Below are 26,180 nucleotides of genomic sequence, written 5' to 3' on the forward strand. Positions count from 1 at the left end.
ATAATATTTTTATTCAACTTATTCTATCTCATTTTCTAAAATCTCATAAAATATTTTAACTCAAATCATTTCACTACTATTCATAAACTATTTCACTACTATTCACAAACATATTTTCGATTTTTTCCTACTTTCCTTGGCCAATTCATTTGTATGACGGGGAACGTCCCAATTCATAGCGCTAGAAGCCTTCCTCTCTGTTGAGCTATCTTTATATAATCAATTCTCACAGTACGTACTACAAAAATGAATTAGGAAAAAGTATGTATTTAACCGTACCGTGTTCATGTATTAAAGTTGTTGTACGACAAATTCAAAAGAAAGGAAAAGAAAAATGCTCATAGGCACTAGAGGGTGACGTTGCTGTGGCACAATGCCAACATATTCTCTTATCCACAATACAATAGTAGCATTACAGATCAACCCCATGCACGTGGTACGCCACAGGAGAAAAGAATAAACAGAACAAAGAATCATCACAGGAATTAAATTCAGAAGGCATAAAAAAACACACAAGTACATCAAAGGCCAGCAGAAACTAGTCCATGCAGTGTGACAATGCCAATCAATATATTTTGATGATCTGTGACAGGCAAAAATTGCACAGGGGATGGTGGTGCTTCCATCTTTTTCATTGCCTCCACTGCCATTGCATCTGGACCGATGGTTCTTGGTTTCCTGAAATAACCGAGAGACTTTTAGTGATTTGAAGGTTACTGTAACATCCTAATGAAAGGACCAAACCACATTACTTATACTCTAAAAAGACTAGTCAATGATATAATTAAAGTATCAATGAAACATTATAAAGAGTAAGAACTTTTTATTCTCAAACAATATGAGATCCCATACACCACTTACCCTTATCATTGAAACATTATAAAGAGTAAAAACTTTTCATTCTCAAACAAAATGGAATCTTATACACCACCTATCCTTATCATATGGGATATCATAATCTCTCCTTAAATTTTCGACGTCCTCGTAAGGCTAGTCCATTGTATGTGGCATAACTTAAGTCCCACATTGGCTCTAATACATTTGTAACGCCCTAATGGAAAGCCCAAATCACATAGCCTATACTTCGAAAGGACTAGTCAATGATACAATTGGAGTTCTATTGAAACATTATAAAGAGTAAGAACTTTTTCTTACCAAATAATATGGGATCTCATGCACCACCTATCATTATCCTTATCATAGGGGGTATCAAAATTATCTTTGTCCCTCTCCCTCTTTCCTTCAAGAGATGCGTTTGTGAGTATGTGCCTATGCATACGTGTTGTCACCTACTGAATGTTCAAGACCATTTCTTCAAGGTTTTGATTGAAGAGCAGTTTCCAAAGGATCCAAATATTTAATCTTTTCAGCCTAATCACAATTTGCGCAATATAGGCACAAACTGAATAATGAACAAGAACGTCCAAATTACTCCGTTAAGCAAGTCCTTATATGGAAACAAGAAATCACAGCAACATCTACTCTACATGGTGCCCACTGACCACGCAAGCTGCTTTAAATTTTGAACCCCAAAAAAAATTGTAAAGGAGCAAGCTAGCCTAATTGTAGGTTAACTACGGATAAAGACGATGAATATTTTCCTTCTATTACCTATTGCACATTTCTCCCACTGTGAGCTTAAATATGCCTTCTCCACTAGCCTTGAGTGTGCGCCGCAGATCACCATCAGTAAATGTACCAATCAGATGATGATATTCATCTATAACAAGCAGGCACCCACATCCTTTACTTGTCAGCTCCACTAGCTGATCCATTATCAAATCTTCTTCCCTGCAAACTGGAAGCTCATCCTGCTTCTTCATAAGGTCCTTTACCTGAACCTCAAATAAATCGATACTTGTTAATATCAATTTCGGATATTCTTTCTTACAGAGCAACTTTTGTCTGTTTTTATAAGCATTTGCATCGCAGGCACACAAGTAGAAAAGATAGGCAGAATTGCAATTCAGGGAAATATGGTAAATTATAGAAAACTAAATATTGTACATTTCTATTACAATATCAATAAAGAAATCAAAGCTATTTCCAGCAACAACGCCTGCATAGACAACCCTCAGTACAGGCACCATCAAAACCGTAACAGGTGTATGCCACTGCTATCCCAAAACCACCACCACCACCACCAACAACAACAGTGTCTGCTTTGAGGGGACTTCGGATGATCTTGAATATAGGTTTTTCCAGTTTGCTATTGGAAGGGGATTCATTGACTGTTTTGAAGCTATTGGTTCTAAGGAACCTATTTTATCAAGGCAAGGGAATCTGATTTCTGAAATTCAAAGTGTTCTTTCTCGTTTTGTGGCGTATGATGTTCTTCATGCTGGTAGGCAAGATAATTAAACAGCTCATTTACTTGCAAGACATGCTCGTTTTGTGGAAAACACCATTCAGTGGTGTCATCAGTGTCCAGATTTTATTCAATCTTAGATCTTGCTAGATGCTAATTTGTAATTGTATGGCATATACTTTATTATTGATTCCATTAATATGAGTACAAATGTTTCTGTTCTAAAAAAAAAGTGTTTGCAACTTCAGCCATCACCATAGCCATTATTAATGGGATATGGTGCCTGCTCTGTGTAACTGCTATCGGTAATAATTTTTCAGTAAGTGAATGCTACCAGTAATATTATTTTAAAGCAACAATTATCCTCTTTACTTATAAAAAAAAAAAAACCTAAGCTAACTGCACATTCATATCATATGAAACAATCCAACCAATAATACCTGAATGAACTAATATCAATCATTTGTAAATTTTAATTCCTTAACCCAAAAAAACAAAAGACAACTTTAACAATCCACACCGGAACGAAACGACACCAAGATTCCAGAAAATTAAGTTCATTAAAAAAGAAATCGAGACATTCTTGAGTTCCAATCGAAACGAGAAACCTGACCTTGAAAATGAGAGACTTTCCAATCCGACCCGCGGGGTGATTCGCCGCGTACTCCTCCTTGGTCAAATTCCTGGCCCCCATGAGCGCGATCGCCACCGTGTCACCGAATACCATCTGGATAGCCGTAGAAGTGACCGGCGCCAGATCGAACGGGCACAATTCCCTCTCCACCGGCAAATGCACGTTCATATCGCAAGCCGAGGCGAGCGCATTGCCCTCCACGGACGTGACCGAGACAAGATACGAGCCCTTAGCCCGCACGCAAGGCACGAGGCGGAGGAGCTCGTCGGTGGTCCCGGATTTGCTGAACAAGACGACGACGTCGCTCGGTTTGAGGATCCCGATGTCACCGTGGAGGGCGTCGACGGGGGAGAGGAAGGCGGAGCGGATGCCGAGGGAAACGAGGGTCTGGGAGATCTTATGGGCGACGAATCCAGACTTGCCGACGCCAGAAAAGAAGATGGTTCCGGAGGCTGAGAGAAGGATGCGGGCGAAGGAAAGGGTTTGGGGGAGCGAGAGGTTCTCGAAGAAGAAGTTCAGATGGTTCTGCTGGGATTTGAAGAGAGTAAGGAGGGTACTCTCGTCAATTCCGAGAGGTGGAGAATACGGTGGAACTAGGTGTTCCGACGAAGAGTTCAGCGGGAGAGAACCCATTGATTCCGGAGATGTGAGGGAAAGAAGGAATAAATATCCGAGGTTGATGGAATTAAAATGAGCACGAAAGCTCGCCGTTATATGTTTGTTACTTTTCGCCGTAATAAAATATAACGAGGGAGTGTCGGCGGTGGTCATTGCATCATAAGTCACGATAGATAAATGGAAAACGCCATTAACAAAGTCATCATCACCTAAGAGAGATATCTGAGAGGGATGGCATCAAAAGAAAAAAAAAAAAGAGAAAAAAATACAAGAATTATTAAATACTATCACGTGAATGATTATGATGAGATAGTGATATATATATATATATATATATATATATATTTTTTTTTTAATATTTTTCTAAATAATATTTATCAAGAGTGTTGGGCATAACACCAAAAACTGATGTGTGATGAAGACTATTCAGTATTTTTAACAAATTTCAAGCAGGCTGCATGCAAGTTGAGGAAACAAGAGGAGGCATAGATAATTCACCAAATCACAAGTCATCTTCTCTGTCACTTGCAACTCTGCTAAAAATCAACTGGAATATCAAAAGTTACAATAACAAACCTGTTTTGGGAAGAAAACTATGGGACTATTTGAAAATTTGCTTCTGTAGGGCCTAACTGCTCGAAGATGTACCTTTAGATTTCGAGTAAATGATATCAAGTAATCTTAAAGTACAGATAAATGTGGTACGTACTCTCATTGTATCATCATAAGATGTTACGTCACTAATCTTGGATTTGAATGTTCAAACTCTTATGTTTTTTTCTATAAAAAAAAAAAAATGCAGTCAACTCTATTGCACCACCTCTTCAAAGATTAACAAGTGAAACTTCTTCACCTATACAGCACCCTTTTTAGCTGAACCAAAGACAAGATCCAATGTCTCCTCCTCAGACTCTGAGGAACTTGACACACTAGTGCTTTCAGAAGAAACCTCAAATATCACCTCTGTCTGCAAAAATGAAATACCATCTGCTGTTGCACTCGAATTAATTGTAGATGCTGCTGCATTACCATTTTCATTTGGCTTGTTGGACATTGTTGATTGAATCACATGTGCCTTTGTTTCTGTCTCAATACTAGATGCAGGAGTACTGATGCGGCTTCGCGTTGCTGCATCTTGGGTTTCCACAGTATTATTGTCTTTTGCTTTCAAGTTACTCAAGACTTTAGATTGGAGCAGACGTGCCTTTATTTCTGCCTTAATGTTAAAAGCAGAGTTTCTATCAATTCCATTGGGTTTTCCCACATTTTGGGATTTGTGCTCCTTTTGTTTTGATTCTTCTGAACGAGAGTTTTGACGGCCTGCAAGCCATGGTTCTTGTGGACTATTTTTGGAGACAGAAGAATGCAGAGACAGTCCAAGATCATCTTTAGCCCATCTGTAGACTGCACTTAGTTTTCCTTCCAAAGCTTCAAGTAGAATATCTAACTCATTCATTTCATAACGGAAGAGGAAAAATTTGTCACCCCAAGGGCAAGAACAGAGCTGCTTTGCATGATTCAAACATGAAAATTTGTTTGGATTACATTGGCAACCAGCTGCAGACATGTGCAAGTCATAGAGGCACACTGTGCATTCCTTTTTGCTGGTAGCATCAAAATTTTTACACATCCTCTGTGACTCTGAAGAGTTGCAAAGATACTTCCTCCTAATGCCTTCGTACTTAATACGTGACTACAAAAAAAAAAAAAAAAAAACCTGAAAAATGTAAGAAAACAGAAGAAAAGCTCAAAACTCAACCGCTATTATGTATCAGCAACAAAAACAATGTATCTATTATTCATCTGCTTTACATTCAGGAGCTGGAGTTGTGTAATCTAGGGATTACCTTGAGCGCTTTTGCTAATATGCCACCCTTTCCACACACATCTTTCCATCTCAAATTATCTGATGTGTTATTCCCACGAAGTGCAAGTTCCCATTGTGCCCTCACAGCTTCCCTAGCTGCCCCAAGTAGCAGTTTATCGTGGGATAGTGAAGTTTTTCCTCTTTGCTCATGATAGAGTTCTACAGCATTCTGTCCAAAGGGCAACCAGTCAAGGGGAGCAAAATTCACCACCTCCGTACAATTAAAGCCCGAGTCAAATCCAGTATGATATGCTCCTGGGAGGACAAGAACAAACTCCCTAGGATATTGAATGCAACGATAGATGGGTATACCCTCTGACTTCAACATGGAGGCAGATTTTTCAGTAACCTGTACAAAAGAAACTAATGTCATAAAACATCCAAGTACTGAATGAGATGTTTGTCCTATCTCTCCACCCCGAACCTTCCCCCCCCCCCCCCCCCCCCCCCCCAAAAAAAAAGAAAAGAATGACATGCGTCTTTCAAGAATTTCTAAAATATCCTGGCGAATCATTTTTTTCCGTCAACATCGACTTGGACACAGGAAAACAAGGGTGACCAATCAGCATGAAGGATCATGTTCAATAATGATAGTATATATTGGCTTATGAAATCAGCAAGTAGCATAGAAAGGAGACAAAGTAGACTTTATGGCCAAGAACTATCTAATGCAGTGTAGTGTCAATGCTGTGGCATCTATGGCATAACTAGAAAATACATGCTTCCCGTTTGGAATCATAAGAACTTCGTGCCTACCAGGAACCCTTTGAAGCCCGGGCCATATGTTAGTTTATTTGGTCAAACACATCTTGTTGCATTTTATATAGACATCTACTTTCCAAAGCTTATTAGGCTTGACTAATTGGAAAAATCGTAAGGGTAGAAATACAAGCAAAAAACTCATTGCATATTGACCAGAGTATATGTTTCTTACAAAATTATATAAGCATGCAAATTGGAATTAAAGTGGGACTACAAGCCAAAAAAGTACTGCATTTTTACCAGAGTATATTCTTCTTACAAAGTCTTAAATATGTGCATGCTAATCAGCTCCATGAGATGAAAATGAGTCCACCAGGCAGTGGAAGATATGCATCCCATGCCATTAATTTATTGAACAACAAAAGCATTTCTCATCAATGAAGCAATTACATAAGAAGGGTATTGCAACTCACCAGTTTATGACCCAACAGAGGTTCAACTAACAAATCTGGAAAGTATTTCTTCACGGCCGCCTCAAACTTAACATTATAGCATCCTGGAACGCAATGCCATATTTTAGGAGCACCCAAATGCATGTAACACAATGAGTATAAGTGGTGCTCTTCAGATTTCTGTTTTTGAAAATCAATTGAATGAGATTTAATAGGATGGACATTGAACGACTTAATGAGGGAACTGTCTATCTATACCCAGATAACTAAGAATCCAATTATCTTACCCATTGAAGTGAAGAAAAGCACATTCCTACATGAAGCTGAGGTTGTAAGATATGAGACGTCTCCTTGGTTTCAAAAGAAAGAAGAGAACCAGGCAGTTTAGGTATATTATTTAAGTTCCAGCTTGATTTCAAATACTTAGGATAACCAGATATCTCCACAAGATTGGATACTCTTGGAAATCCACTGCCCAAAACTCCAGTCTCCAGGTTTGCACAAAGCACCTAAAAAGTGGGCGGACAGGACAACATAATCTGCTCAATGGAACAGGCATGAATATAGAAAATGTCACGCAATGAATACATTGTATAACTTCAAACATACCTCAATTTCTTCAGTTGGATTCTCAACAATACGTATGTATTCACCCACAATATCATCCAATGATGGTTCCCCCTTCTCTTGGAACCCAGTTGAATTTTTATCCCGACCTGTAACCTTACCTCCACTGCAAAAATATTGGCACTTGAAATCATCTGCATATATCTTGAAAGTTTCGAGAGCAAATTCTGGGCCAGGTTCAGACTCAAAGCTTTCAATATTGAAACGTCCAACATCATCAGGGTTTGTGGCATCTTCATCACTAGACTCATAGTTTGAAGCCATCCTCAAACTTCTCCTCTTACCCTTTACATTTTCATTAAATCTAGCCCTTTTACTCTGTGAAGACTGTTTTTGAAGCCCATCTATGCGCTGAATATGGGTAACAAACGTAGAATTTTCCCATATGTTATTTTTCTTAATTAGGCAAGGAGGTTGCCACGAAGAAGGAGGAACAATACGACAAATTCCATATGCTTCTGCTCTAGGGCGTATGCTTGCAATATACTTAACAGTGTCTTCAAATTCCTGCAGCAAAAGGTTCAAAGTCATGCAAGAATTCAATTTCCAACAAGAAAAAAATACTTTACATTTTAAAAAAGGATATTGAGAGCACATAAATGAAAGAAAAATAAAGAAATGCATGAATAAGACAAGAAACACCTCTTCCGTTGGATGGAAAACCGGAGCCTCTTCACTGACACTCCTTCTTGCCTCTTCCGGACGCCACCTTGCTATTACCTGTTCACAAAAAATCAATTGACAATGAACGTCTTGGAAACAAGGGAACCTGTCCACATAATGCTTCCAAGTTTTCAAGTGCAATGGAAAGTTTGACTCATAATACAAACAGAATGGTTAACTAACAAGAACCAACCTTCAGACAATTACTACAATCTGGGCATCCACGAGTAACCCCTTTTGGAAGGCAAGTTTTAGGGGGATCCTGCAAAAGAAAGAAGTACCACTATAACTACCACTCATATTGAAAAACAAATCAAACAGATACTGCTTGTGATGTACTACACTTATTAACACATGAATCATTCAGAGGTAAGACATACTCTAAGCCACACCCTTAAAATGTATAAATACAATCACTCCATGCACACAACCAAATCATCTGCATTCAGCATCCTAGGTTTGTCCCTATATGATTTTATTATTAACCATATACAAATACATTTATTTCTCTTTCTTGCCTCTTCAATATCAATGTCCTCGTTTCAAATTAGAATAACGATACGATTTTTCATGGTATGGAGAAAGATAGCAAAGCATGCACCTGCGCATTTATGCCTCTCTTAACATATTCTTAGGCACTAAGTTTAAGATGAGAAATGTAAAATAACAACACATCATCCTCAGAATTGAAAGGGATGCCGTGGGGGACCTTGTCAGATACGAAAATTAATACTGAGAAGGTATTTCATTGAAAACAAATATTTTGGAACAACATTTCCCTAAATTTACACCACACAGTAGCATAATATATCAAAGCACCAAACTAAAGCATTATAAAAACAAGAAGAAGATCTATGACCATGTCAAATAGTCCTGATTCAGATACCTCTGGACTGTGATTGCTTTTGTCAAAAAGTATCCATGGTCTGCGTTTGCAAGATCTCTTCAACTCTGCAATATTGGTCACATCAGACATGTTGTCCGTCTTGATTGGCTCTAGTGTAGATGCACTCTCGAAGGACATGGAATTATCGGTTTCTTCACTTCTTTCCACCCTCCTCAATGTGAAGGATGTAAGAGATACAAAACCTGGTGGAACTGGGAAACTTTCCACATTCTCGTCGTTAGGACAAGACCTTTTGTGCTCTAAGTCCATCAGCACTATAAAGTAAAAATAAATTAAAAAAAAAAAAAAAGTAATAAAATCCAAGCAATTTAGGAATCGATTATAGGGAAGATATTGAAGTAGAGTCCAACTGATTATGCTCACTGCTATAATGGTTAACAGTCTGCACCAGTTCGCAAGGACCACAACTGCGTCTCAAGCAAGGCTTGAAATTGACTGCAGCAAGCCAACAAGAGAATCAAGCACGTGGAAAGACATAATTAGGAAGAAAAACAATGGTTAACTGCAATCAATCGATCCAACATACTCCAAAGCATATAGCAGCATATGGGTAAAAGAACTGAATTCTTCGCCAAAAAATATGATTACAAATGGAATTAGCATTCCATACTATAGGGTGTACATTGTGTGATTAAAATGTTGATATTTGGATATACAAGTGACATCATCGATATATAAAGCAACAACATAAACAACATAAATCAGGGCTCACAAGGTGCTATCACATTCATCTTGTCAGTATCTCACAGATTGTCCAAACCACCAAGTTTCCACAGCCATCTAACATGCTTCTACATATTTAGCGCCCTGCCTAAATATCCCAAGACCATGTATGATATGGTGGTATGGGCTGATAAAAGAAAATCAATATAAATGTAAACAACCAGATTTCAACCCTTCCTTTCACCCATTTTCGAGGCATGAAAATGGGATCTGAAGGAAATAAACATGCCTCGAAAATGGGATCTGAAGGAGATAAACATATAAGCATCATATAGGTAGAACTTAACACTCTACCTGTTGCAAAGCAAACCAGCAAAAGAAGGGGATGAGGATATATATAGTACAAAAATTTGTGATTTTGCTGCTGCTTACCACCGGATGACAGATTTAAGGAAGATAATTTGATGGATTTTACCTGTGAAAGCATGCTATTAAGCCAATTTTTTTTCTATTCTGCACAATTATAGCTGATCCCAAGGATGAAGCAATAGGATCTGTCATTCTGTTTTTCTTTGTTTTTCTTTCACTTAAATTGTGCCAGATCTGTTCAATTCATTCCAGATTCCAATTCCAATACTAGACAGTATGATGCAGCTATTTTGTTTCCTTCCATATCTAATTTCATCTCTATTGCTTAACAAACATACCATACTAATAAAAAATCAAGTCCCGGGTTCTCGAATTCTACTAAAGATAAACAAAAGCCACAAATTCATCATTGAAATCTCATACGTGCTTTGTTCAATGACCAGTACATTCAATTGTCTAACTAACTTCTTTTTTTTTATATAAGTAAGAAGAATATATTAATCCACATAATTAGGCATGGCCCAGGTACACAGGAAGTATACAAGAGATGAACCTAATTACAAGCTAAGCGCTATGAAAAACAGCAATTGTCTAACTAACTTCTTATAACCCCACATTAAGTAACATCTTAATTGGAACCACAATAACAATATAACATGTGTTGTGTATGCATTTATCCACATACCACAATGAAAACCAAGGTGTTGCTGATATAAAAAGTTTCCTCATCAACAAAAATGGAGCATGTAGGAATTGCCTTATATTTAACTATGAAATCCTCGACATAAAGCTTTATGCCATCTTAATGAAGAACTGAACTAACCATAATGTATTATCCCTCCTATTATCTTTCTATACGTAAAATATAATCCTCAAATAGTAAACACCAATTCATAAAAAACAAAGATGTTGATAGATTTCATTTCACCAACTTGGCAAATAAGTCAACACTGATGACCGTAAAATCATATAGATAAAAATAAGCTGGACCACCATTTAACTGAAGTTTATACTGAAGCTGCTGTTCTACAAAAATTCCCACACAACCAACACTGAACTATAAATTTGACTCACAAATTATCACGGGAACCATAAAGTGGGTCTACTCAAACCTAATATATCCCAATTTGATTGGAAAGAATAACACTTTTCAGTTTAAACTCATAATCAGCGTGCAGCTCACACCAACATAACTGTATCAGTACTAACCGCAGAGAACAAAGAGGAATTTCATATGCATCGAATTCACAATAGTCAGAAAAACAAACCCAAAATATAATTCCCGAAAATAGAAGGGCTGGCGAAGTCTTGAATGAAAAGCCTCACAGGGCAACACCTACACCACCAAAATGTTGAAGAAGAAAATGACCAATTAAAGTAAATCAAAATGAAAAACAAAAACAAAAAAACGAAAGGGGGCGAATATTGGGGTATCTTTACCCGAAGCCACCGTAAAAAGTCCTCTACTGTTTCTGACCATAGTTGCTACTGAAAACATGCATGGTGCTCTAATGGGGCCTTCCTCTTCTTCAGTTTCCAGTCGTCTGATGGGAAAAATAAAAAATAAACTGCTTTACCAATCTGCCTCCCGAAAGTCGAAGGTTTAGGTGGCAGAGGTAATTTGAAGAATGAAACTTCGTAATAGAAAATCATATGACCTCCTTTTTCATTCCTGTCTTTTTTTCACTTTTGCACCCTCGAAATTAGTAAATTGCCAAGGAAAAAAGAGCAATCTACAGTAAAAAATATCTATAATTTTATCTTCGATTAGCATCTAAAATCATTTTAGACGCTCAAATTTGAAGTAACATTTTAAAAAAATAAAAATAATTTAAGACGTAAATTGAGATTCTTTCAACTCAATAATTCAAGATAGAACGTATAAAATAGAGTATGGGAATCAATGCATACCATGAAGATCGTTTTAATATCTAACCATTTAAGAGGTGCTTTAATTGGTGGCATATGCAGGTCTTCATCTAGAGAATTGTAGGGGTTTTTACACACAGAGGGTGGAAAAATGGTCTCAACGGGTATGCCGGTGCCCCATGGGCGGGGGTTGATAATTTAGACGTTCGTGTCGTGTTAAGTTATGGATATTAAATTATATAGATCAATTCAAACTCAACCCGCTAAACTAAACAGACTAGACTTTTAAATCCTAACATGACCATTTAAATAACAGATCGTGTCGTGTCACCCGTTTGTAATTAATTAAAAATGGGTCAACACATTACGACCCACATCAACCTCATTTCATATAAATGAGTTGAACTAATCCGCATAACCAATTTGACCTGATTAAATCATTTCACATAAAAATTAAAATATATATTTATTTTTTTTTAGAAAAAAAATATTGCATTCATTAATAACGGACATTACAAACTGGACCTAAAACATACATTACAAGCCAACTACAAAATTTATAGCTCCCAAGTACACACCCGTGATTGACATGGTCTAGTCCAAGCTACAAACCTCTACAGATCTAAAGTCTGAGAGACAGCACAACTCTACCCCATACAGAGTTAATCAGCCCCATACTCCGCCTAAGACGGAGTAGAGTTAACCAAACCCCATACTTCGTCTAAGACGGAGTTGAAGACACACTCTACGGACAAAAGTCTAAGAGACTATGTATTTTTTTATTTTTATTTTTCTAAAAAAAAAAGACATTATAGAAATAAAAAAAAAATAGAAAAATAACAAATTACATCTTGAAAAGATATAAATCCGCATTTTCAACCTTAGAGGAAAAAAAATACAAACAACGACTATGATGGTGCGTGAGAGACACGCGCCACCATGGGGGTATGGCGGACAGTCAGGTCTAAAGTAGCCGATGGTCCTGGACCCAGAAAGAGAAGGGCACCCTGAGTGGTGAGGCATGGAATACACGCGTTTGGCAAAATTTTTCGACCGTCTGAAGAATCAGCGCCTTGGGAAGTCTGCAGTGGGGCGCGTGATGGTCGTCGGACGCCGGAGAGCAACAGATCGGCCTTCCTCCATACTTAGCCCTGAAAAATACCAAAAAAGAAAAAAGAAAAAGAGAAAGCTAGATATGAAAGGAATGAGAGATGAGGGAGGGAGAAGGGAGGGATGAGCTCATCCCCTGCATCGTTTCTGATCTGTGGGGTTTCTAGAGAAGAATGAGGAATCTCTCTCTAAGAAACTAGGGCCGGCTCTAAAATATATATTTATTAGTAACCACAATACCTTAGAAGAACAATAATATGAGGTTTGGATAGTGAGTTGAGATGTGATGAATGGAGATGAAAGTTGAAAGTTAAATAAAATATTGTTATTATTAACGTCATATTTTGTATGCCGGGACAAGGTTCTAGCAACTCAGGTCACGATCTTCACCTACAAACATAAAGACAAAGGTGGGCTCGGGGTGGTTTGGGAAATCTCCGATACTTAAGTCAATCCCTTGTGTAGGGAGTAGTAGTTCATTAATAATTGAGTTTCAGAGAGAGTTCTTTATACTTGAAATGTAGCTTTTATACGAGGTTTTAGGGGGGACATTTTGTGCCTAGTGTCAGGGGTTCATTATCTCGCCCGTAGCTACTTTAATATGGGTATTTAATGCGACATGGTCTTCTGAAGTATGGCTTTCAATGCGGTCCAACTTCTGAAGTAGGGTTTTAAATGCGGCGTGGCTTCCAAGGCGTGTTTCAGCGGTGAGTGAGCGACACGATCATTTCTAGTCCCTTTCATCGGAGAATGGAGAGCTGCCTGCATCCTCCGTTCACTTACTGATGTGGGCCCTTTAATGCTAAGTGTCATAGGGGACGTCAGAGTCGGCGCATCCCATCTGTCCCCATTTGTCTAGTTTCCTGCACAATGCCCTCTTCTTCACCTAAGACAACTCGAGGACCTGGCCCTTTTGGAGATCCTGAGGCCATTTGAGGGTAAGGCATGGGTTGAAACGGGTTTCACAGTCCTACTCAAGCCCAACCAACATTGACCAAGTGGGGAATAACCCTCCCAGTTATCTCATCAATTTTCAGTGAGAACTTCTTCATCTTTGGATCCTTTTGGCGACACACTTGTGACAAATTGACGTGCTTTTGATTACGCCCATCTGGCTCTCCTTGCATGAGCTAAATTGCTAACGGTTCCTCTCCCACGTTACATCGTGTAGTGTGTATCCCGGATTCTACACCAGTCCATCTTCCTTCTTGCAGTGCGTGTCTCGCTCATTATCTGGGTCAGTCCAACCGATGCGAGTGGCTATTTAAAGCCTTTCCCTTTCCTATTTATGGTCTGCTTGCCCTTACTTTCTTTCTGTGCCTTAGAAACTATCATCTTGCTCCCTTGCTTCTCCACTCCATTTTCTCCTTCTTTTATGTCTCTAACCAGTCTGGTTCTCCTGCTCTAATGGCTGCTGAGAATGCCTCTCGCACCGCTGCCCTAGGCATGAGCTGTGGTAGTCCCACCGAATCCTTCTGAAACCTTGGGGGAACCAACTCATCACAAGCTCGCAATGCCTTTCTGCTTCAATCTTGGCCCAGGCCTGCTGAGGAGCCCAACCCGGCTGTAAAATGGCATCGTTTTGATAAGTGAATTTATTTGCTATTTTCTCTTCCCCCAACGGTTTCTCAATTTTTCTCTTCCCCATATTTTTCTTCTCCTCCTCGTCAGTTTTATTCTCACCATTTCTCCCACTCCCCCACGGACTCTCTCTTCTCACCATTTCTCCCATGTTGCTCTCACTTGGAAATCACTCAACGTAACTCGTTGTTTAACCCCTCTCTCTCAGACTCATCTTGCCGTAAAAAACATAGAAAACACCAACAGCTGGAGACATCACAAAGTGATGCTCACCTCAGAAAAACCATCCAAACACACGGCAACAAGCCATAATTACACTGTTGCCCTCCATGTCTAGGAAGCAACCAGGCAAGCCATCTCAACGTGCACTCAAGACCAGAGCCACCTTCCACGCCAATAGCCTATCCTCCACCACATACCACCCAACCGACAGCCAACCCAATCGCACCTCCTCCTTGACTCCACACCATGACAAGCCTAGACTTAACCACCACCTCCACATCGTCCGAAACCCAGCCCCACTACTCAGCCCACGCAAAACCGACAACCACCTGCATAAAGAATCGAACGCACCTCTATTTTTGCTCCTCAAAACAGAGGACGACCAAAGGAAGCAAGACCCCACGTCCCTCAGTTTTCTGCCCTCGTTCCTCGCCTGAAACATTCACATGACACTACCGATAAGTACATTTTTTTTCCTCTCCCTCTACTCCATTGAGTTCCCTGGCTTACATGCACTGAAACCCTTTGGTTTTCTCTTAGAAATTCCACCACTGCCTGCATCCCACTTTGCTTTTAGCCGCTGGTTTCACACAACCATGTCGAAGCCTACGCGGCAAAGGCTTCTCCACTAATGAACTACTCTAACTCCACTCAAACCTCAGCCGCTTCTATTTCTCTGGCCTTAGCAATATCTCTCCCGACGTGAGCTCTCTTTCGGTTTCTCTAAAATAATTTTTGTTATCTCTCTCTCTCTCTGCACCATACCTATACTTGCATCTAATTTTTAATTCCTGTTCTAGAACTCTGCAAAGGCTTTCCTCTAAAACCTTTTAGACATGCTAACACGTGGTTGGGACCACAATAGATTATGATTACTTCCGTTTAGATCATAGTAGGTTGCCCTTGAAAATGTTTTTTGTAACTCATAACGCATGACAAGATGCCAACCTTTGAGCTAAATTACTTTGCAGCCCTTTCTCTTTTCCTTCAATGAATACGTTACTCTTTTTTCTAATTGAGACTAGGGGTCCTTTCCACTATGAAATTTCAACAGACATTGTGGGATTATATTCAAAGGTATGCTACCCAATCTATTGTTGGTTGTTGTCCATTGCGCAATGGAATGCGTACATCGATTCTAAGAACGGTGAAATTAGATAGATTTTGTTTTTACATAGTTTTTTAACATGTTAGTTAATACTTTCTGGTTTAGGTGGTGATACTACTATAGTTCAAATTCAAAATGTAGATAATACACCACGAAATTAAGGTAAGCGGGATTCCTATACTAGACTTTGAGATCTAAGTGTAATTGAAAATTGAGAGTTTATATCTATATATATGGTGAATATGATTTTAAATGACAAGAAGTAACTTTTCGATCCATCTGGGATCGGGGCGTTACACTTTTTGTCGGCCGATACGTGAGGTATTGGACTTCCTTCATCTGGTCCCTGCGCAGCTTCACCCCAACGCATAGAGGATTTTGGTGTGTTGCTGCATCATCTGGCGTAGGGCTCTAGAGGAGGTCGACCATGATCATCCAGACCTCATTGCCCAAGAGTTCCTCTTGACCCACAACATTTTGAATCACAAAGGGAATACTTCCAGCTTCCGCTCGCATCCAGGGCAGGCAGTGGCTCATTTGGAGCCACGGTACAACCGAGTCAAAGACTGGAGTCAGCAGTTCTTTTTTCTATTTGGCAAGGGTGGGATTTTTCGACATGGCAGACTGTCCGATGAAAGTATCTCGTGTGGGCCATATAGGAGTTTTCCCTGAGGACAAAGATGTGAGACCGAAGGTGACCCTAGAGGAGGCAAACCGGTTGTAGACTGTTCGAGCCTGGGTTAAGGCGCATTCAGACGATGTCCTCTCTAAGGCTTTGATAGATGAAGCTAGCATAAGGCGATACTTGGCCCCCCTGGCGCATACCTGCTTTGACGATCACACCATCCCTATGTGATCCACTGCGCGCCAGGACAACAAGCAACCCCTGAGACCACCGCTGGAAGGGAAAGGGAAGAAACCTCAGTCCAAGGAGCCCGGGGATAGTAGCTCCAACTCTACTCCACCGCCCCCTCCTTGGTAGCCCTTCGTTCGCATTGTCGTTAGTCATCTTAAACGTTTTAAGCCCGTTGAGAAGACTGTTGCCTCCATTCCGTTGCCTTTCATTTCCAAGACTGTGCCGCTTCCCACCTCGTCGAGCATGATGGGTACTATTGAAGTGTCTTGGGGGGGTCTATGCTGGCCCCGAGATGCCCAAGATTCCCCAGGTTGCGATCCCCCCTCTGGTTTCTCCAATTACGTCTTTTTTCGTCCCGCCGGGCAATGTGGGAAAAATTGTGACCCTTACACAAGCTGAGGAGATAATCTTGCTGCATTTCTATGAGGCACTTTTGAAACATGCCCCCAGGTCAGCGCTGTCAGAAGTGTGCTGCCAAAATGACCCAAAAACGAAGAAATTCCAACTAAACCTGTTTAGTGAGAATTGACGGGGTAACTGGGAGGATTATTCCTCACCCGGTCCATGTTGGTTGGGCTTGGGTAGAATAGTGAGGCCTGTTTCAACCCAGGCCTTACCCTCTAATGGCCTTAGGATCACCGAAAGGGCCTGACCCTCTAGTTGTCTCAAGTGAAGAAAAGGGTATTGCACAGGAAACTGGACGAAGGGGGACATATGAGATGCGCCGACTCTAACGTCCCCTATGACACCTAACATTAAAGGGCCCACATAGGCAAGTGAATGGAGGACTCGAGTAGCCCTCCATTCTCTGACAAAGGGAACCATAAATGACTGCGCCGCTCACTCACCGCTGGAACATGCCCTGGAAGCCACGCTGCATTAAAAGCGCCGTCTCAAAAGCCACGCCGTATTGAACGCCCTATCTCATAACACCACATTTTATTAAATACCCAAACAAAAGCAGCTACGGGCGGGATGGCGAACCCCTGACACTGGTTACATAATGTCCCCCCTCCTAAAACCTCATATAAAAGTTATATCCCAGGTACAAAGAAATCTCTTCCGAACTCAATTATTAATGAACTACTACTTCCTACACAAGGGACTAACTTGAGCATCGGAGATTCTCCGAACCTCCCTGAGCCCACCTTCATCTTCATTTTTGCAGGTGAAGATTGTGGCCCGAATTGCTAGAACCTTGTCCAAACATACAAAACATAACATTAACAGTTAAAATATTATTTTTTAATATTATTATTGTTTTGGGATTTGAAAAAATTTGAATTATTTATTGTATTTTATTTTGAGAATTTGAAAAAATTGTAATGATTAGATGAGATGAAATGAGATGAGCTAAAATGTTTTTTGTATCCAAACCTCCCCTAAGACTATCTACTAATAAACAATATCAATATTTTTCAAATTTTAACCAATAATAAAACAAATATTACAAACTCAATAATAATATAGGGTAGCACTACAGTGCTACACCTACCAAAGATTCCCATAGAGGAATCCTCCTGATAAGTGCAATCTTCTTTTTTCTTTTTTCTTTTTTAACTTTTTTTCATACATTTTTTTAATCTCTTTAAACATTTAAAAAAAATTCAAAACATCATTAAAAAACACTTCCTTGATCATTAAATAAATAAATAAAAGAGATAATCGGGACCTATTGTCGGTAGGAATCCTCAAGACCTATAGCATTTTCCTAATAACAAATATGAGCATAGGTCTAGAATTATAATTCCAACAATAAAAACATAAGCATATTGAGAAATATTAATATTAAAACTCAACACTAATAAAATTGTAATTTTGAAATAAAATTTAAATGGGTTAATTTTGGGATAAACAGATTGACCCATTACTGACCCGTTTGTTAATCGTGTCTTAACGGATCAACCCGTTTTGATCCAAACTCATTTATATCAAATCCAAACCCATGAATTTCGTATCGTGTTTATGTTGAATTCATGAATCGTGTCACATATTACCACACCTACCCTATCCGGGTAATCTGGAGCTTGCACATGGAGTCCACTCTCTCTTTAAATTCTCTTTGTAATTCTGGATAGGGAATTATCGAAAAACAAGGAAATCATATTATTTGAATTTTAAATATATTTTTAAAATAGAGTAGTGCAAAATATAATTTTTTTTAACAGATATAATTTTAGGGTATAAGTCTCACGTACTTTTTAAAAAATAAAAGTAAACAGAATCTATTATTAAAAAATAGATTTTTCATATGTATTTCGTATTTACTCATTTTTTTAAAGAAAATGCATAAAATTTGCACACCCTATATATAATAGTAAAAATCATTTTCCTTTAAAGTATTGTTTACATATTAAACACTTAAAGATATCATATTAATAAATATAATTAGAATAAAATTATAGTAACATTGTTTTTTTCAAACTAAATAATTTAGACTTTACCAACTTCCGGTCCAAAATTAGCCCCAATTTCTCAATATACAGACCTCATAATTAGCTGAACAGCTTTCATGTTTGCTAGACTCGTTAGCCCAATCTAAAAGTTAATTTTACCTCGTGAACTTGGCCCATTACATTGGTATATTTTTTCCTTAATATCGTTTGAAATTTGGACAGTTTAATTTTAAATTAAATTTAATATCTAAATATTCAACTCTCAAATTACTAAACTCATCTTAACTCAAAATCTCTTTACATATGATAACCATAACATTTTTCAACTAAACATCTCTTTACACATAAAATCTAAAACTTTTTTCAACTTCTTATAAATATATCAAAACTCATGATCTTAACATTTAAATACAATTAAATTTATTTTAGGTGGGCTCCATAAAACTCACACTACCATCTCAACTCACTATTATTTATAAAGAAGTCAACTCATCTCAACTCAGATCAACATCCAAACGTGATCTAAACCAACATAAATTTCTAATTTTATCATTTCGAGTTTAACGTCATGTATGGTGAATGACATATGTACAATTTTTTTTTACAATTTTTTATATAATTATATTTTAAATTAGAGATATTTATGTAAAACGATATTATTTTTATAAATTATTTCATAAAAATGTCCTTCATTTAAAACAAGATTATAAAATGTTGTAAAAATAATTTTATGTATATCATTTTCCATTTTGATATATCTAATACTTTTCATATATAATATCTTGCACGAATGTTAATATATTCGAAGGGTTATGAGTAGCAATATAATCTTATCTATCTAAAATGTAAATACTTTCTCGATTTAAGATCTTTTTATATATTTTTCACCTAATATATATGGATTAGATTAATTTAGAGAAATCATTCATTTTCATAATTATTAGTTAGTAATATGCATGTGTGGAGTGCTGTAACACTCGAACCTAGTCAAACAGCTTTACAAAATTTTTGGAACAAATGTATTTTTTTTTTTTTAGGCTAAAGAGCCCAGCCCGTGAGAATGAGTCCAGACTTAACGTCGCACGGTGTCAAGCCGTTTCTATTTTCATGCACGTCCATCCCTTCCTTTTAATTAGGTTTGTTTTGTTTTCTACTTATAGCTTATATATATGTTAAGTTTTTCTCAAACCTAGAATGAGTGTCGCCGCCTCTTTTCACGCCCTCAGCACACACGAAAACGTTACCACACAGCCAGCCCTCACCCTTCCGTAGAGCACCAAACCATAAGCCTCGGTAGCGTTAGGCAGCCCTGCCACCCCCCACAGCCAAGCCAATGAGTCGCTACTCCCCCGAACCCAGTCCATGCGGAACCTCAGCCACACGAAACCTCAGCCACACGAAGTCGCCGCCCAACTCATTTGTAGCCTCCGTTGCAAGCCACGGAAATCCTCTATTTTACACACCCGAAACAGAGCCACGCTTGCAGCCACCCCAACTCCTTGGTGCCACCTGCCACGGCTCACCCACGCCCAACGTTGCGCATAACACCTCTGCTTAGCCGCTGCTCAGCACACGAAACCGAGAGCCACCCCCCACCTCACGGAAAAGCCTCTGCTTCCTGCACCAAAAACAGAGCATTTACTTATCTCCACCGTAAGCCACTGCAAAACCACCACCTTTTGCACCGAAAAGCACCATAAAAAACAAAAACCTCCGGTCGTGACATCCTCGTTACCCTGTGCAGATCGGTGAGCCCAGACTCTCCTCCGTATTCGTTCCCTCTCGGTTGCTCTCTCTCTCTCTCTCTCTCTCTCTCATCTCGCACTCTCCGTGCTCTCTCTACCTTTCTCGCTTTCGCCGCCCAGCGTAGGTGGCCCCGCCACTGCACGCCCTCCTTGGCGCCCAACAACACCACCATAGTTCCTCCAGCCCAGCCCGTCGCGCCTTGCCCCTCCACGTACAACTCAGTTTTAGTCGTAAGTCCATGCCACACTCCACTTCCTTTTGTTTTTCATGTTGCTGACTTAAACGGGTTGTATATTTATATATATGGGGGTAAGTCTGTAACCTAATAGAATAGATGTTATTACTATAGTACCCTTTGATCATGTTTTCAAATGATGAAGTATTACAGAAGCTATTGCATAGTCGGTCTAATAAATAAAAATTTCCTTATTACCTTTGAATTACAAGTTACATTATTATGTTCTAAACTTTTTATATATATTTGTAAATTCTAAGTTTTCCACGTTTACAGAAATGATCTTGGTAAGTTAAATTTATTTTAAGTAAAGCCTCTTTCAAAAGTAAGTGATAATGTTGTAATTTTATTATGATATAGTTTGTTAAATAATTTTTATGTATAACTTAAAAAGAAATTTTGGCATAATTATGTTATGTAGTATTAAATCTGATAGTTTGATTTTTCATTAGTAAATAAGTTAGAGTTAATACTTTAGTTAGAGATTTAGTTGGAATTTGAGAAATGTTAACATTTTTAGGAATTCGTGAATTTAAGTTTCCGAGGAATTAAAATAAGTTATTTTAGCATTTTAGGCTTAAATATTGAAATACGTGTTCGATTAGAAATTTATGAAAATTACGTGATTATATTATAGATGAAGATTAATATTTGTTCGGCATTCTTGAGGAAATTTTCGAATGTAAGAAGTCCAGGTAAGCGGAGTTCTTATGTTAGACTTTGCATAAAAATAAAAAAAAATGAGCTGAGATTGATTTTTGAAAAAAATGCATGTTTTGTTATGAAAAGAAATTTGAAATGACCTCAGTTATTTGTTATGCATGACTCATGAAATTCTGTTTAAGAATAAAGTATTTTCTATCATGACTGGTATAGATATGAGCAAAGTTTTGGCATTCTCTTTTTGAACTATTCAAAAGGGAGCGAATATGAAAAATGGTGCATAATTATATTTTGTGATTTGATTCTGTTCTGTTATGTCCTGAAAATATTTTGTACTCTGATGTGCTATGATGTGATTTCTGAAACCTCTGGCATGACATTCTATTTCTGTTCTGTTTTAACCTTACCACGAGTGTAAAACTGTGGCCTCTGTTTGGGTTGGTACCAACTTTTCTGTTTCTGGTGTGCCCACTTTGGAAACAAAGTGGTTTTCTGTGTGGTTTTTTTTATGTGCACACTCGGGGCTCCGAGAATAATAAGGGGAAGATTCATATTCTGTTTCTGCTTGGTTGGCCGCTGGGATTTGCACAACCCTACCACGAGAGTTAAACATGAAATTTTGTTCTGATATGATGTTTAAGTTATGTTGTGCCCATGAAAGTTTGAATAAGAATATTTTTTAACTTTCGCTCTGATATTTTTGATAACATGTTCTGACTCTGCATTCCTAAAATAAAAAGTGTTTTGTTCTGCATTCTGAAATATGTAAATGCTCATGTTTACATACTAGTATATGTGCTTATTGAGTTGTTGATAACTCACCCTCTATCTCCATAATATGTTTCAGATAATTTTTATGCACCAGCTGAAAGTCAGGAATAGGGAATACTTGCAAGTTTTGTTGATCATAGAAGACTAAGTGCCTTAGGGTATAAGGACTTTTTGGAGAGTCTTTTTGATAGTGTTGATATTTTATGTGGTTATGCTATTTTGAGTAATGGATATTCCTAATCTTTGTGGAAATGTTTATTTATTTTATCGAGACACTTCTGATGTGCCTTTATGTAGGAATATGGATATTTGTGTTGAACAAATAGGTTAATATGTTATGGAGACTCTGATTTATTTTAAAAATGTTATTAGAGATGATTTTTGGTGGCATGAGTTAACTCTCCGGACCCTCGGAGACAGGGCGTTACAAGTGCAATGCATGTGTTACATATAATTGTTATAAAAAAATGTGTTATGTATAATTTTGGCTATATATCTCTTTATATATATAAAGTGCCTATCAAACGGCAATTCTTGTTTTAACAGTTTTTATTGTTTTTCCATTAAAAATTATTCATATCCATTAAACGACTGTATTCTCAAATTTGATGCCCATTTATTGGGTCTTTTACGTCCATTTATTGATTGTTAAATTATGAAAAATCAGAATATTAAACGGTTGTATTTTCACCCACTCATTGAAATTATGTCTATTTATCAGTTCCTGACGATACATCTGCATGCTCAAATTCATTGTATTTACATCTGCTGATACAAATCTCCAATTAACAATTACATATTAAAAAAAATACAAATGCATAAAATTTAAAGAATAACACAACGTATCAAATTCTCTTCTCAGCCGAAGAAATTCCCCATGCTTCTCCTTGAGTTTGTATTAATCTTTATGCTGTTGGAAGCTACTAGAGATTTACATATTCAAATTTTGCTGGGTTTGAGATAATCTTTCGTATCTTTCTCTATCTGTTTTAGGTCAACTATTAGATTGAAAAAAATCCTGTTCTGACCTCAAGATCTGCATATTTCACACCAGTTTTCTATCAATAAGTTACTAAATATTAATAAAGAAATCTAAGTAAACATCTGGTTTTTCTATTATAAAACTTAATAAAAAACAGAAAAATTAATCGTACAACTGCATATTCAATTTATCTTTCTTCTATGCTCTGTTTCTCTCAAATCAGGTGTCTGGAAGCAGTGCAGTGGTGCTAAAGTTTGAAGGAAACATTGAAAAGGTCAGTCTAACCACCTTTTGTGTATTTATAGTATATCTATAGTCTAGCTATGTTTTGCGTTTATAGTTTGTCAATCTAACTAGCTTTTGTGTGTTTATGGTATATCTATAGTCTAGCTGTGTTTTGCGTTTATAGTTCATATAAAGGATACCAACAACCAGATATGAACCCAAAAAAGAGGAAAACCATGTGCAACAGTATACTGTGAGTAGTATGCTGTTGGAAGAAAAGATATTCTATTTAACCTTTTTTGTTGTTGACAAATAGACAAATAATTTACAGAAAATTCTAACAACAAAAGATTCAAAATTCTAGAGTTATTTAATTGTAACAAATAATTCTAGAGTTATTTATATACAATATGCTGCTTCTAATTTAAAATTTTGAATGATCATAAAGTGCTAACTAACTATAGGATTAAACACCATCATAATAGAATGGGAAGATCATTCCATAAAAGTAACCACAATCCATACTCACTGTTTTGGGTCAAAACTCTCAACCACAAGGTCCTCCAACAGATCTTAGATTTGTGTGTATTGTCAAAAAATATTTAGAAACGAGCACATAGAGGTAATCAATATGCATAGTGAAACAACACATGATACATATCCTAATACAAAGGCATTAATCTTCCGACACATACACCATCATAATCTGTATGTGTTGACAAAAAAATAAAAAATAGAAACAAACACAAAGATAGAGAGGAAGCAGGTCAAGAATAGCAAACCAACATACATGAGGTGGAAAAAAAAAAGATATTTGAAACATGAGTATGCTAAAACCAAAGAGGATAAAAAAACATGCATTAGCTGAAAAATAAAAAACATATCTAAAAGATGAGCCTTCAGATTTGTTAGATTTAAAAATTCCTTTTAAAAAATCAGAAAATTAAAAAAAAAAAAAAAACAAAGTTGTTGATTTTAAAAAAAAAAACAGAGTTCTTGCTTTCTAACCAAGAAAGCAATATGCTCTGTTGCTCCTCTAGAGGCAGGGTGAAAATTATCCTCGTAATTCCTTCCTCCACAACCTTTCTATCAAATGATTTACACCCATGTTGTAACCATCTGTAGTCATTAATCGATGGTTCTAAACAAAAATAAAAACAAAAAGAAAAAACAAAAGAAAAAAACCAAACAAAAATCTTCTTTCTCATTGATGAAAACCTAGGTATGTGGAACTCAGAAACGTATAAAAATCGAAATTTTTTTAATTTATTTCATGAACAAACACAAAACTCAAAACAGAAAAGTTTGGGGGAACGATGACGAGAAATTTCCGTAACTTATTTCAATTGAAAATTCTCAAACCCTTGTTCTAAGGAGGTCGAGAAGGAGGAGAAATCTAGAGAGAGAGAGGCTTTGTTGAGGGAAAAGCACCAGCGGCTTACAGAGGAGTAGTGGCAGTTTGGGGTTGCGTTTAGTGGTGCTGCAGGCGGTATTGAGGGCCCGGGGTGGCTCGGCTTGGTGCAGATCTTAGTTGACGACAGCACTCAGTGAGGCAAAGGCCTTTATTCGGACCTATCAGGACCTAGGATTTGAATAGCACAAAATTTTTACCCTAAATACATGGAATTTCAGAGAGAGAAAGGCACTCGCGGATACATAGAATGGAAGGGGTGCGAGATTTCAGTTAGTTTTGTCCAGTGAGAAATCCAGAGAGAGAGAGAGAGGGGCTCTTCCACGGAAAAGGTCCTGAACAATTGTTCTTACCTTGGAAACTTTGGAATGGCCCAGACAACGTTCAACCAAAGAAATAAGCAAGTTCAGGAATTCACTATCCGTGTGTTTTCTTTGTATGAAACCGAACGGTGGATGCGGCCATAACTTGTGTTTTCTCGAGTGGAGTGGATGATGAGGATGTGGTTGTGAAGTGGTGACGCGGATCGTGATGCCTTAATATTATTTTTCTATTGATTGAAACAACTTCACGTTTTTTGGCCCTTTTAGAGCATCTTCATTGGCTTGGCCAAACTCCAATGATAGTTAAATTTTAGCCAATATGTGCCAAAAAGCCACCACATTGGATTGGACATCTCTATAAAAATTTAGACTCATGCTACAGTGATTCTCCAAATTTGTAGGTGAACAGTAGGTTAGCCAAATATTAAAATATTCAATTCTCACTCTTCTCACAAAATATGTAGGTATTTTTTATAATTAAGAAATTTGGTTCGATTTATTATTATTAAATATAAAATGTGATAAAAATAAATTAATTAGTTAATATTAATTAGAATATTAATTATTAAGTTAATTATAATGATAAGTTAATTATAATATAATTATTATTAATATTAAATTGATAGAATTATAAAATGTAATACAAATAAATTAAATAACTAAATTATTAAATTAATAATATTTTATTATTATATAGAGAGTAAATAGTTAATCCAATGTGGAGATTGAATTTAAATGAAATAAACAAATGTAAAAAAGTGTGATATTGACTAAATTTTGAAGATGAATTTGACCAAACCAATGAGAATGCTCTTAATGCGTTCTCCACACAAAAGAGCCAGAAGGGGGATTGCCATATATTGAAAATATTG

General features: G+C 37.4%; 2 protein-coding genes across 11 annotated transcripts; both read right to left on the bottom strand.

Annotated features, from left to right (window-relative positions):
• Positions 1–355: 355 nt before the first annotated feature.
• Positions 356–4,060, bottom strand: LOC121248727 (probable arabinose 5-phosphate isomerase). Of its 2 annotated transcripts, none has more exons than XM_041147283.1 (3): positions 2,922–3,876; positions 1,612–1,835; positions 356–678 (listed from the first exon to the last, which is right to left on the bottom strand). In XM_041147283.1, the coding sequence occupies exons 1-3, from the start codon at positions 3,711–3,713 to the stop codon at positions 522–524; spliced, it is 1,173 nt and encodes a 390-aa protein (XP_041003217.1). In that variant the 5' UTR covers positions 3,714–3,876; the 3' UTR covers positions 356–521. The 2 variants fall into 2 exon arrangements, with proteins under 2 accessions (XP_041003217.1, XP_041003218.1); XM_041147284.1 differs by lacking the exon at positions 356–678 and adding an exon at positions 940–1,077 and having other exon boundaries at positions 2,922–4,060.
• A 133-nt stretch (positions 4,061–4,193) lies between these two features.
• Positions 4,194–11,896, bottom strand: LOC121248725 (putative lysine-specific demethylase JMJ16). Of its 9 annotated transcripts, XM_041147276.1 has the most exons (14): positions 11,722–11,896; positions 11,251–11,354; positions 11,079–11,146; positions 9,796–9,916; positions 9,508–9,628; positions 9,142–9,213; positions 8,758–9,032; positions 8,065–8,133; positions 7,851–7,928; positions 7,191–7,715; positions 6,869–7,090; positions 6,603–6,761; positions 5,408–5,776; positions 4,194–5,253 (listed from the first exon to the last, which is right to left on the bottom strand). In XM_041147276.1, the coding sequence occupies exons 5-14, from the start codon at positions 9,563–9,565 to the stop codon at positions 4,414–4,416; spliced, it is 2,667 nt and encodes an 888-aa protein (XP_041003210.1). In that variant the 5' UTR covers positions 9,566–9,628; positions 9,796–9,916; positions 11,079–11,146; positions 11,251–11,354; positions 11,722–11,896; the 3' UTR covers positions 4,194–4,413. The 9 variants fall into 9 exon arrangements, with proteins under 9 accessions (XP_041003210.1, XP_041003208.1, XP_041003213.1 ...); XM_041147274.1 differs by having other exon boundaries at positions 9,508–9,916; XM_041147279.1 differs by having other exon boundaries at positions 9,491–9,916.
• Positions 11,897–26,180: the final 14,284 nt, after the last annotated feature.

The sequence above is a fragment of the Juglans microcarpa x Juglans regia genome, chromosome 2D (genome assembly GCF_004785595.1).
Source record: "Juglans microcarpa x Juglans regia isolate MS1-56 chromosome 2D, Jm3101_v1.0, whole genome shotgun sequence".
NCBI lineage: Eukaryota > Viridiplantae > Streptophyta > Magnoliopsida > Fagales > Juglandaceae > Juglans > Juglans microcarpa x Juglans regia.